This window comes from Mus pahari, chromosome 11, assembly GCF_900095145.1.
Source record: "Mus pahari chromosome 11, PAHARI_EIJ_v1.1, whole genome shotgun sequence".
Taxonomy (NCBI): Eukaryota; Metazoa; Chordata; class Mammalia; order Rodentia; family Muridae; genus Mus; species Mus pahari.
In genome coordinates this window covers 13,244,811-13,257,803 of record NC_034600.1, presented here as the reverse complement: position 1 = coordinate 13,257,803, position 12,993 = coordinate 13,244,811, and the positions used below count along the sequence as shown (strand labels likewise).

The following is a 12,993-nucleotide window of genomic DNA, read 5'->3' as shown; positions in this document are numbered from 1 at the left end:
CTCTCTCTCTCTCTCTCTCCATTTCTATAATAAAGCCCTTAAACCATAGAGTCTCTGCTCTGCTCCATCTAGGCCCGCTGCGCACACTCTGCTCACTTTCGGGAACTTCTTCCCTACTCCCTCAGTCCCACAACCCCGGTGGCTTTAGCAAAGTAGCTGGGGGGGGGGGGGTGTCCCCGTCGGGGCTGCCCCTTCTCCACCCCCACCCCCCACCCCCGTCGCATGGGTCAGAGGCAATGCCCACCCGGGCCGAGTGGAAAGCGCCTGGCAGTCTCCCCACGCCTGACTGACCAGAGAATAGAGAAACTCTGGCGGGGCGTGGGCATCTTTTTCCTCACAACTTCTCCCTGGGCCCCCCCTTTATTTTATTTTGTTCCCAACAGAGGCAGACTCTGTGGTTTCCTAAGTAACAGCATCTGGGAAGTGCTTTTGTGAGCACGTGGCTGATGCTGGGACGGATGCCTTTTAAGAGGGGAGGATTACTACAGCAAAGGCTGCTCTAAACTGGCTCTGAGCCCAACACCTGACTTGTTTACTTCTGGGAACCTGTAGGGTCTTCTTTGTCCTCAGTGTTATCTTTTACAGCGTGAGTTTTCATCCCTGTGCTGGCAATCCTGTGGGGTCTTTTAGTCAGAATGCACATCTTCTCCATGTGGGACACAGCCTTGGATTGCCTTCCTCAAATGACCTCTGCACCGATCACTCCAGTGATGGCCTTTGCACACAGCTCCCTGCTTACCTATTCTTTTCCCCCTTAGGTTCCATCTTACCCATTTTTTGAACATTTATTATACTCATCTACTACAAAATGAATTGCTTTCTTTAAGTCTCCTACACTCTTTGTGAACAGTGTTTTGTTGCCCACTTTCAAAGCCTCCTGGTTACCTCCAGAACACTTCTCTCATAGCTTTGCTGGCTGATGTGGGTCCCACATTGACTTCCAAATTGATTAATGCTAAATGATAAGACATTTGATCTTGTGTTAGCAACTCCGGACAGAAAGTTGGCTAGATTGAGGCATCTATCTATTAATGAAAACCAACTTTCCTATAACCTTCAAAGCATTTTGTACAGTTTTCTTTCATGCCTTTGAAGGCTAAATAAAGCTTAAAGCACCACACACCAAGAGTTTCCAGTACTTTTCCAGTTCCCAAACTCTCACGATTTATCACTGACTGGGGTTTGGGAAAACAGGGTTAAAAATCCCAGTTTCTTTTATTTTTATTTTTTATTAGGTTAGAGATAACAGTGTAGATTTATGCTTTTCCTTGACAGCAAATCATCTATTCAGTTAATGAAATGTAGTGACTTTGCCTTCTTGTATCCTAACCAAAGCTATTCTATTACAGCTGCATATGAGTGTGTGTGTGCAAATTGTAAATGAATTTTTAATATCTATCTCTTACATCTCCTTCCAGACATCTGGACTATGTTAATATTCACTTAGCAGCCCACATCATTCAGAAGACAGGAAATTAATCTTCCTGAGATGAGCGATCAGATGATGCTGGAAAGCTTGAGACATCCATCTCTTATTGAGAAGCAACTTTACACAACATGGTCCTGTCGTTCTCAAAACAAGGCTCAAAGCACCACATACCAGTAATGTACAATGCTTTTCCAGCTCCAAAAATGTCAGGATTTACCACTGTTGAGGCCTGCTCCTTTTAACATAACTGAAGGAAGACATTTTGTATTCAGTCTCCATTTTGCTCATAAGGTGAAATTAAGTTCAGGTTCTCAGACTCCAATTCCCAGAAGTAATTATCCATAGCTGCCACTGGAAAATGTCACTAATAAGCCAAAAAGTTATGGTTAAATCACTTATGTTCTGCTATCTCAATGGACTGATATTCCCTTGTGCACTACCTGTCCACCACCCCTCTTGCTTCACTCAGGACCAATCTGCTTAAAAGGTCAGCTGAGAATGCTCTTTCTATAGTAAGCACATCGCATCACTGCTTGCTGTTAAACTTTGGAACCTGGCTTTTCCTATAAAAAGCTTGCTCTAAGAAATGTTTGATGTCATAGTTTCAGACCTAATTCTGAATGATGTCCCTGGTCTGACAAGTATTTCGGTGTGAGTTCAATAAACTACCCTTTCTTAACTGAGATTGGTGTTTGTGTGGTTTGTGTGGCAATTCCTGAACACCAACACCATCAACTCAGATTTGGGAAATCAGGATTAAAATAATCCTGGTTTCTAACCAGTCTAGGTGATCATAGCCATGATACTCAGCTAATCTCTCCTCTCCTATATAACAATAATGTCTACCATGCCTAAAAAGAAAATCGCAAATGTGTGTATGTGTGTGTGTGTGTGTGTGTGTGTGTGTATACACTCACATGCATAGGCATGATCACATGTCAAGCTCTGTGTGTGGCTATCAACTTGCTGGAGGCAGATCTCTCCTTCTACCATGTAGGTAGGATTCAGGGGTCACAATCGGATTGTCAGGCTGGTGGAAATGCTTTACCTACTAAGCCCTCTCATTGCTTTCCCACCGCTCTTTGACTCTTGACTTCATATTGCTGGTGATCATAAAGAGTAAACAAATAAAACATTTTTTTTTTTTTTTTTTTTTTTAGGTTTTTCGAGACAGGGTTTCTCTGTATAGCCCTGGCTGTCCTGGAACTCACTTTGTAGACCAGGCTGGCCTCGAACTCAGAAATCCGCCTGCCTCTGCCTCCCAAGTGCTGGGATTAAAGGTGTGCGCCACCACGCCCGGCTTCAAATAAAACATTTTTATTTCCAACAATTTAATGTAATGTAAAATTTTTTTTTGGTTTTTCAGACATGTTTTCTCTGAGTGAAAAGAGGTTATTTTAATTTTTTGATGGCCTTGAACTGTTGCCACAGCCTCCTAAGAGCTGAGCTTATAGTAGGCTCATGCTGTGTAATTTTCAAATTTTTTCTTTTTTTTTTTTCTTTCTGGAACTCACTATGTAGAACAGACTAGCCTCTAACTCACAGGGATCTGCCTGCCTCTCTCTCAACTGCTGGGATTAAAGATATGTGCCATCATGCACAGCTAATAATAAATAAATAAACCTTAAAAAAAAAAAAAAAAAAGAAACTGGAGCGATCTTTCATACTAGCAATTTAATAGCACACCTGAAAGTTCTAGAACAAAAAGTGGCAAACAAACCCAATAGGAGTAGAGATCAGGAAATTGTCAAACCTCAGGGTTGAAATCAATCAATTAGAAACAAAGAGAACAATATAATCAATAAACCCAAGAGCTGGTTCTTTAAGAAAAATCAACAAGATAGACAAACCCTTAGGCACAGGAACAGTATCCATATTAACAAAATCAAAAATGAAAAGGAAGACATAACAATAGAAACTGAGTAAATTAAAAAAAAAAAAAATCATTAGCCTGCATTCCACAAAACTGGAAAACCGAAAATGGATGAATTTTAAGACAGATACCACACACCAAAGTTAAATCAAGATCAGTTAAACGATCTAAACAGTCCCATAACCCCTAAGGAAATAGAAGCAATCATTAAAAGTCTCCTAACCAAAAAAAAAAAAAAAAAAAAAGTCTAGGGCCAGATCGTTTTCTACCAGACTTTCAAAGAAGAGCTAATACCAATTCTCCTCAAACTATTTCACAAAACAGAAACAGAAGGAATACAACCTAATTCACTCTATGAGGCTACACTTACCCTGATACCCAAACCACACAACAACTCAACAAAGAAAGACCAATTTCTCTCATGAACACTGATGAAAAAATACTCAATAAAATTCTAGGAACCAAATCCAAGATCACATCAAAACCATCATTCACCACAATCAAGTTGGCTTCATCCCAGGGATGCAGGGATGATTCAATATACAGAAATCCATCAATGTAATCCACTATATAAACAAACAGAAAGAAAACTCATGTGATCATCTCATTAGACACTGAAAAAGCCTTTGACAAAATACAACACCCCTTCATGTTAAAAGTCTTGGAAAAATCAGGGATTCAAGAGACATACCTAAACATAATAAAAGCAATATACAGCAAACCAACAGCTAATATCAAATTAAATGGAGAGATACTTAAAGCAATCGCACTAAAACCAAAAGACAAGGCTACCCATTCTCCTTCTAACAATTCAATATAGTACTGTAAGTCATAGAGCAACTCAACAACAAAAGGAGATCAAGAGGATACAAATTGGAAAGGAAGAAGCCAAGAAAATACTAGTCATGGATGATATGCGATACCCCAAATTCTACCAGAAAACTCCTACAGCTAATAAACAACTTCAGCAAAGTGGCTGGATATAACATTAACTCAAAGAAATCAGTAGCCTTCCTTTATATAAATGATAAAAGGGCAGAGAAAGAAATTAGGGAAATAACACTGTCCACAATATCCACAAATAATATAAAATATTTCATGTAACACTAAACAAGCAAGTGAAAGATCTGTATAAGAATTTCAAGTCTCTGAAGCAAGTAATTGAAGAACATATGAGAAGACAGAAAGATCTCCATGCTCATGGATAAGTAGGATTAAAATAGTAAAAATAGCCATCTTACCAAATGCAATCTACAGATTCAATGCAATCCCCATCAAAATACCGCACATTTTTTACAGGCCTTGAAAGAGCAATTCTCAACTTCATATGGAAAACCAAAAAACCTAGGATAGTCAAAACAATCTTGAACTATAAAAGAACCTTTGGAGAAATCACCATTCCTGACCTCAAGCTCTACTACAGAGCGGTAGTGATTAAAAAACAAAACAAAACAAAACAACCCCCCCCAAAAAAAACAACAACAACAACAAAAAACATGGTATTGGTCCAGAAACAGGCAGGTTGATCAGTGGAATAGTATAAAAGACCCAGATATGAACCCACACACTTATGGACACTTAATCTTCAACAAAGAAGCTAAAACCATATGATGGAAAAAAGAAAACATCTTCAACAAATTCTGCTGTTCTAACTGGATGTCTGCATGTAGATGAATGAAAACAGATCCATATTTATCTTCCTGCACGAAACTCAAGTTCAAGTGGATCAAGGACCTCAACATAAAACTGGACACAGTAAATCTAATATAAGAAACAGTGGCATATAGTCTTGATTACATCGGTACAGGAGACAATTTCATCAACCAAACACTAATGGCTCAGGCTCTAAGATCAAGAATTGATAAATAGGACCTCATGAAATGAAAAAGCTTCTGTAAGGCAAAGGACACGGTTAATGGGACAAATCAACAACCTACAGATTGGGAAAAAAGTCTTCACTAACTCCACATCCAACAGAGGGCTAATATCCAAATATATAAAGAACCCAAGAAGTTAAACTCTAACAAACCAAATAACCCAATTAAGAAATGGAGTATAGGGGCCGGAGAGATGGCTCAGCTCTTCTAAAGGTCCTGAGTTCAAATGCCAGCAACCACATGGTAGCTCACAACCACCCATAATGAGATCTTATGCCCTCTTCTGGTGCATCTGAAGTCAGCTACAGTGTATTTATGTATAATAATAAATAAATCTTTAAAAAGAATGGAGTATAGAGCTAAACAGAGAATTCTCAATAGAAGAATCTTGAAAGTCTGAGAAGTACTTAAAGAAATGTTCAATATCCTTAATCATCAGGGAAATGCATATCAAATCAACCCTGAGATTCTACCTTATACCAATCAGAATGGGGTGGTGCACGCCTTTACTCCCAGCACTTGGGAGGCAGAGGCAGGTGGATTTCTGGGTTTGAAGCCAGCCTTATCTACAAAGTGAGTTCCAAGACAGCCAGGGTTACACAGAGAAACCCTGTCAAAACAAAACAAAACAAACCACCAAGGACATCATGAATTTTACAGGCCAAAGGATGGAACTAGAAAATATCATCCTGTGTGAGGTAACCCATACCCAAAAGGACAATCATGGTATGTACTCAAGAAGTAAACAGAATGGGGTGGGGGGTGCGGTGGGGCAGGATCAGGTGCAGGGAGAGAAAGGAGAGGCTCAGAGGGCCAGGAGAGTGAATGGAAATCTTCAGCTGTGGGGATGGGGGTGTAAGCTGGGGGAGGGGAGAATCTCTAGGATGTCCCATAGAGGAGGCTCCCAGAAAGTCAATGAGGGTGAGCTTAGCCAAGATTCCTAACAGTGGGGGCATGAAACTAGCAGAGGCTACCTCTTGTAGCCAGACAAAACTCTCAGTGGCAGGATAAGGACATCGACCCACCCACAAAGCTTTGACCCCAAATTTATCCTGTCTAAAAGAAATGCCGGGATAGAAAAGAAACTGAAGAAAAAGCCAACCAATAACTGGCCCAACTCAACCCTCATTCCATGAACAAGCACCAATCCCTGACATTATTAATGATACTCCATTATGCTTGCAGACAGGAGCCTAGCATAACTGTCCTCTGAGAGGCTCCACCCAGCAGTGGACTGAAACAGATGCAGAGACCCACAGCCAAACTCTGGACGGTAGTCTGGGACTCTTATGGAAGAGCTGGGGGAAGAACGAAGGCCCTGAAGGGGAAGGGAACCCCACAGCAAGACCAAGAGAGTCAACTAACCTAGGAGCACTCAGAGACTGAAGCACCAACCAAAGAACACACACAGACTGAAAAGAGGTTCCGGGCACATACGTAGCAGGCATGCACCTCAGCCTCCATGGCTGCCTCATCTCATCCTCAGTGAGAGAGGATGCACCTAATCTGGCAGAGCCTTGATTGATGTGCTGTGTTGGGGGGAGGGGTACCCAGGGGGGCCTCCACCCTCTCAGAGGAGAAGAGGGAGTTGGGGGAGAGACTGTGAGAGAGGGAGCAGGTGCGGGAGTAGTTTTGGGGATGTAAATAAATAAATAAATAAACCCTAAGACAAAAATATAAAATTGATAAATCAAATATTGCTGCTGTTGCTAATCAATTCAGTTAGTACAGTTCCAGCATGAGGAGTAGGGGACTGGGACCCTATCTATTTTGCTCCATTCTATCAATTTCTTAGGACCAAGAGAATGAAGTCCTCATTAACACACACACTTTCTCCACCGGAAACAACTCCCTTATTGATCTTTCCTAGGCCTTGCTCTCATCCAGACTATATATTTGTCATAATTCTACATTTATGTTCACTGCCAAGCCTTTTGTTTTTGTTTGTTTGTTTTGTTGTTGTTGTTTTTCTTGTGAGGCAATAAGCAAACAAACCCATCTGAAAGGTGGGGATGGATGAAATGGAACCAAAGCTTTCTAAGCCTACAGGTGGAACGGACAGGCACTATGCAGTGAAGTGAGCAGGCAGATGAAGTCAGCAGTTTTCAAAGCACAGAGCCTGACACTTCACAAGGTGCCATTGCTTAAAAGCCTACTCGTTACAAAAGCTGGAAATGTTCAACCGGTACTTGGGAAAAGAATAGAAAATCTCCAGTCACAAGCCTGCGGTGTTACTACTGTAGCCTACTGACTGGGGATGGTGTGAGCTTTCAAAGAAGACAGCCACACAGTAGTAGTAGCAGCGCGCATCTCCGTACAGAGAAGCCTGCCAGGGCCTAATCTCTGCTCAAGCTGGCTTCCACGCAGCAAAGGGTGAGACAGAGTATTCCCGCACTGTACCCCAACTGTGCCTCGGAGGTCTGCATCATGCTGCACACGCTCTCCAAGCCCCTCCCTCAGTGACAGCGCACGCCCGCGGGGCCCATTACCATCCTGCAGAATGAGGGTGGGTTGCACTGCCTGCACTCGGAACTGCCTGGCCCTCCAACCAGGGCTGGGCGCCCGCACCACCTCGCTGTCAGAAAGCCAGGTCACGGTCTCAAAGTTGTCCCCGCGAGCCAGGGCCTCGGCCTCGGCGCGATGCACAGCCACCTGGTCGAACTGATAGAGGCCGCCGGAGTGATCGAAGTGCACGTGGGTGGCCACGGCCAGCAGCGGCCGGCGTCCTGTATCCTCTTTCGACCCGCAATCCTGCAAGAGGCCCGAGGAGTAGAGGTACTCCGGAAGGCTGCGCAGCCCCAGGCCCGTGTCTATCACCACGTCCTGCTCCGAGCCGCGCACCAGCCAAATGTTGGCCCGGTTGCCTGACTCGTAGAACCGTTCTTGAATCCAGAAGATGCCATCGCCCAGAGACTTGTGGGCATACCACTCTAGCGCGGACATGCTGCTGCGCAGGGGTGCGGCCGGGCTAGGTGGGTGTGCCTCCCACTGGCAGTCCTGGACTCACTGCTGCTGCTGCTGCTGCTGCCGCTGCAGAGCCAGAGGAGCTACTCTCAGCTCCGGAGGAGGTGCGATCGAGGGGCGGGGATGCGGAAGGGAGCGCGGATAGGACGCAGCGACGCTGCCCAGATCGCCTGTTCCGCGCCCTCCCGGCCGAGCCGCAGAGCGCAGGCTGCACCCCAGTTGCCGCAGCTTCTGCAGCCGCAGCACCAAGGCGGTAACGCAGAACGCTGAAGCGGGGAGGAGACACCGGGCAATGCTGCCCTGCAGGGGCCCGGAGCGATGCGTGGGAAGCGACACACAGGACCGCCCCCACACGGGCAGCGGGGGGCTGTGCTCTCGCCGCCGGAGCCCAGAGCCAGGCCGAGCCGGTTGGAGGTTGACTACGGCGCCTGCCAAGGGCTAAAAAGCTCTCTTCCGGGGGTGTGGCCTCGCAGGGAGTGGGCGGGGCTTCCAGTGCGCTCTCCTGCGCCCTAGCCGCATGCGGTGCGGGGCGCGCTACTCCGGAGGTAGAATCTGCGGCTCCTTGCTGGAGGGGCTGCCGGCTTTCCTGCTGTCTCTGCTGCATCGTGTGCCCAAGCCTCGAGGCTTGGCTAGCAGGTAACTGGAAGCTATCCCGTTCTGGGCAGGAGGCGAAGAGGGTCGAAGGGAGTTGATGGGGCACGTGGAGAACGTGGTGGCTGGGTATCCGGAGCCAACATTCATCAAAGCCCCTCCGGAGTGACTTTGGGAGGTATCCCTACCTCCCTAAAGCCTGCTGCCGCCGCCTTCCAACCCGTTTAAAGTTTTCGTAGCCAGATCTCCCAGCCTCCCGGTGGGTTTGTTCTCAGTGAGAAAGAAGGGAGTTTGTCCTCTTACAAGAGAAGACTATGCAAATCTGGTGACTGTGGTTTTTGTTCATGCAAAGTTTGGCGGCGGTTTGCTGATAAGGGCATACTTACGTCGCTTCTGTTTTCTTAATTGTTGGCACCCTTGATAGTGAGGAGAGAGGTTGGTGATAAAATATTTCTTTAAAAAAGAAAACCTAAATGGCCGTGTAGTTCTGCGTGGTTCTTTGCTCTTTGAAGAGAGCAGAGAAAGTTAGAGTTTAAGGAAAGGCTGAGCACTTTGAGGGGACAGGAAAAGTGGATAATGACTGGGTGTGGCCTTGCAAGCCACCGAAATCAATATCAAGTCCCTGTGCTTGCACCCTAACCACTAGCTATTGATACATCTATTTCGGATTAAGAAATCCCTTTGAGAATTTGACTAACCTTCAGAAATGATAAAGAGACCCACGGGACAGCATTATAAAGGATAATTAGGAAGATTTTTACTGTGGTATCTCCTAATAAGTTTCCTGGAGGGAGAGTGTATTCTTCCTATACTCCACAACTCTCTCGTGGGTGTAGGAGCAGGTCGCTGCCCTTTTGAGTATTTTGCTAATCTCATCTGTTATGCAGTTGGAACCATTCTCAGCACTAGTGCCTCAGCTAAATGTTGTGTGACGCCAGGCAGTGGTGGCGCACGCCTTTAATCCCAGCACTTGGGAGGCAGAGCAGGCCGACTTCTGAGTTCAGAGCCAGCCTGGTCGACAGAGTGAGTTCCAGGACAGCCTGGCTACACAGAGAAACCCATGTCTCAAAAACAAACAAAAAAATGGTGTGTGACAAGCAGAAAACTGTGTTTAAAAAAAAAAATGTCTGATGTGAGTTCTCAAGAATCTGAGGAAGCTAACACCTGTACACAAATACTTGTTATATAATGCAACATAAGTGCAAAAATTGGATTCTACTTATAGATGAACTACTGAACCATTGCACTGGCCATAATGAGCACATTCTCCGCAGAAACACACAGTGCCCTCTGTACTTTGTTTCTGCTGCAGAAGGGGGCCACTCGGTAAGATGGCATAGTATTATTCCTTGGCCATAGCTCAGAAATAATTCAGTGATGATTATCTGGCTTGTGGCAGGCTCTAGAGTGCTTTGGACCTACAGTTCCCAATGACACTTCTTCTCTACTTTTAAGTATGACTCTGCTTCTCAATTAAATTTAAGCTCAGATAGTCTTAAAAGAGGCAGAACTTCTTCAACTACTTTTTCTGGCCTGGTTCCTGCTTCATTTTCACACCATCTATCAGGTTTTGACAGGTTCTCTAAAGTATATTTCGCCCACTTCCCATACTCGATCGTAAACTCCATAAGAGCAGAGATGTCATTTTGTTTGCCTCGGTATTTCCAACACAGAGTATGGTTTGACCCAGAGGTTAGGGTTAGAGTTTAGGTCTCAGTGGATAATTGAAGACCTTCCCTGGGAAGGAAGACAACCAACAGTTACTTGGTGAGAAGCAGAAGTTAAATGTCCTAAGCTCTGTTAATTGAAGAGAATGACATATCAGAAGATTAGTCTTCTGTTTAATTGATGAGATGAATTGATAGTGATAGGGACCTGGACATAAAAAGTCTAGTATGTTTCAGAGGGTCAGATGGTTGATGTTAAAGGAGAATAATAGAGAACACACTGCTAATAGTCTTCTGTTAGGCGATCAAAGGAGACAGCCAGAGTGGAATGAGTCAGGCTCGCGGTTAGAGCAAGTTTAGGTCATTCTTCAGAAAGATACTGTGTCCTGGCTTTCACTGTCTCCCCTGGCCTCCAGCTATTTGAACATTTATTCATCTCCTTAAATGTGCAAGGTTATGTGTACAAGAGGATGGTACATTTAAGTCACAATCATAACTCACAACATTTTAGATCTAGGAAGAATTGCAGAGATGAGCTCACCATCTTCCAGGAGATGATGTTTTCAGTTGGTTCGGATAGACTTGAACAACGCCCATTTTCAGATCTCTTGGAACAGATTCTGGACGGAAGTTTTGAGGCTGCACGCCGAGCTGGCAGTCAGGCAGCATCCTGAGGTGACAATGGCAGTGCCGCTTTGGCGATGTTGTGTTTTCAATTTCAGATTTGAGACTGCAGAGACGACCTGAGTTCAATTCCTAGCAACCACACCAAGTGGCTCACAAGCACTGATGACCTTCATGGGCACCTGCATTTCTCCGCACATACCCACACACATTTTAAGATTTTGAAATTCAGAACTTTTTGCAGTTGCCAATTTCCCTCCTTGATCTGGGATTAAAAAATAGGTTGTCAACGACTTTAGAAATGTGCTTCCAGAAGTAAAATATAGGTAGGACATTGAAAGGCCTTCCTTAGCCTAGTGTACTCCCACCTTTGAAAGGAATTGTTTGAGACTATCAGATGACCTTTATAAAAACCTGTTTACAAGGAGATTTAATCTATTGTGATTCTTAGTTTAGCCAGGACCAAATAATGAAGCCTTGGAATGGGTCACTTATTGTATATAGAAATGCCAAAATAGCTGAAAGGAATGGATGCTTTGAAGGAAGAATTAAGAATTTTCAGTCCCTGTCCAAAATGGTCAAAGCTAGTTGAGTAAATGACTGAGTTGGATTGGGCCATTCTAAACAGATTTTGATTATGAGGAAATAGAGAAATAAAAAACTCTTCATTCACAAAGTTTGGGAGCTGGGACAATGTCCCATCTATTAAGGACATTGAAGCAGAAAGGACTATAAATTCAAGGCCTACCTAGGCTATAGAAAGGGCTCAAGTCCAGACTGGAAAACTATAAAGTCTTTGCCTCAAGAAGTAAATATGTAAATAAATACAAATTAGAAGACTGAGAATAAAGCTTAGTAGTGGACATTTACCAGTGTGTGTGTGAAGCTCTGGGTTCAACCGCTCTTCTACCAACAACACACCTTCCTTCCCTTGAAAAAGTCTGAAAAGTGTCTGGCGCCTAGGCCTCACTTGTGAACCTTTCCTTTCAGGATTTAGTCTCTGGCTACAGGGGAAGAAAATGAATTAAGAAACCAAGTGTTCTTCCACCCACCCCTCCACCCCCCTCACCCACCTCCACCTCTCCACCCTTGATGTGATTGGGTGTTTCTGGGAGGGAGGAAAACCTGGAAAGGGGATAACATTTGAAATGTAAATAAAGAAAATATCCAATTTTTTTCTTAAAGGAAAAAAAAAGAAAAAGAAAAGAGACCAAGTGTTGTATATACGGGAGCACCGTGTCTGCTACCTCAAACTGTAGAATGGCTTGTAAGGCAGTGTGCCTTGTAACCAATGTGTCTCAAGAGCTACCATTGGACTCTCTGCAGGTTACATTTACTGTTGTTATCAGTTTATGCCCAATGACTACAAGATAAAAATAGGAAGTTGGGGTCTGCAGAGCTTATTTCTGGGACAATATTCCATTAAACAGTGTTAACTGAGATACTCTTAGAGTGAATTTCCCAAACCATTTCCAGGGCCCAACTTCAAAGATGTTGGCTTATGAGGTTTGAGAACTAAGTGTTCCCCAGGACTCAATATGTTTATATTTATATTTTTATCTCCCAGTTAATTCCTCTGATTGGGCAAGTTTGGTGAACTTTTCCTAGGTTTATTTCTAATTTCTAGTTAGTGACAGATCCTAGACTGGAATGTAGCACAGTGGGCTTGCTGGGCTCCTACAGGTGCTGAGCAAAGGTGTAAACCCTCTTACCCAGTGGAGGTCCTACTTGAAAGACCAGCTTTCTGTAGAATCAGCATGGTAGAGTGACTCAGCAATTGGAATGAAGCCATTGTGATATTTTACATCTTTTAGAGTAGACAGATGGAATGAGTTTTGAAATTAAAATGAATTTCCTAATGGATTTTTTTTTTAATAGTAAAAGAATTTTTTGATGACTTACAGTATGCAGTCCAATTCCCAACAATGGTTCAGTAGTAGCTGTGAATGGAAGTCCAAGGGTCTAGCA

The 12,993-nt window shown here is 43.9% G+C and overlaps 2 protein-coding genes across 2 annotated transcripts in view; one reads left to right on the top strand and one right to left on the bottom strand.

Annotated features, from left to right (window-relative positions):
* The window catches only part of Mblac2 (metallo-beta-lactamase domain containing 2), a 36,140-nt gene extending 27,690 nt beyond the window's left edge, over positions 1-8,450 (bottom strand). Inside the window, exon 1 of the mRNA XM_021208693.2 lies at positions 7,669-8,450. Within this exon, the coding sequence (XP_021064352.1) occupies positions 7,669-8,122 (454 nt within the window). The 5' untranslated portion in view covers positions 8,123-8,450. The remainder of the gene's footprint in view (positions 1-7,668) is intronic.
* A 78-nt stretch (positions 8,451-8,528) lies between these two features.
* Positions 8,529-12,993, top strand: part of Polr3g (RNA polymerase III subunit G) — a 40,993-nt gene continuing 36,528 nt past the window's right edge. The window contains exon 1 of the mRNA XM_021208647.2: positions 8,529-8,779. The gene's annotated coding sequence lies outside the window, so the exon portion shown is untranslated. The remainder of the gene's footprint in view (positions 8,780-12,993) is intronic.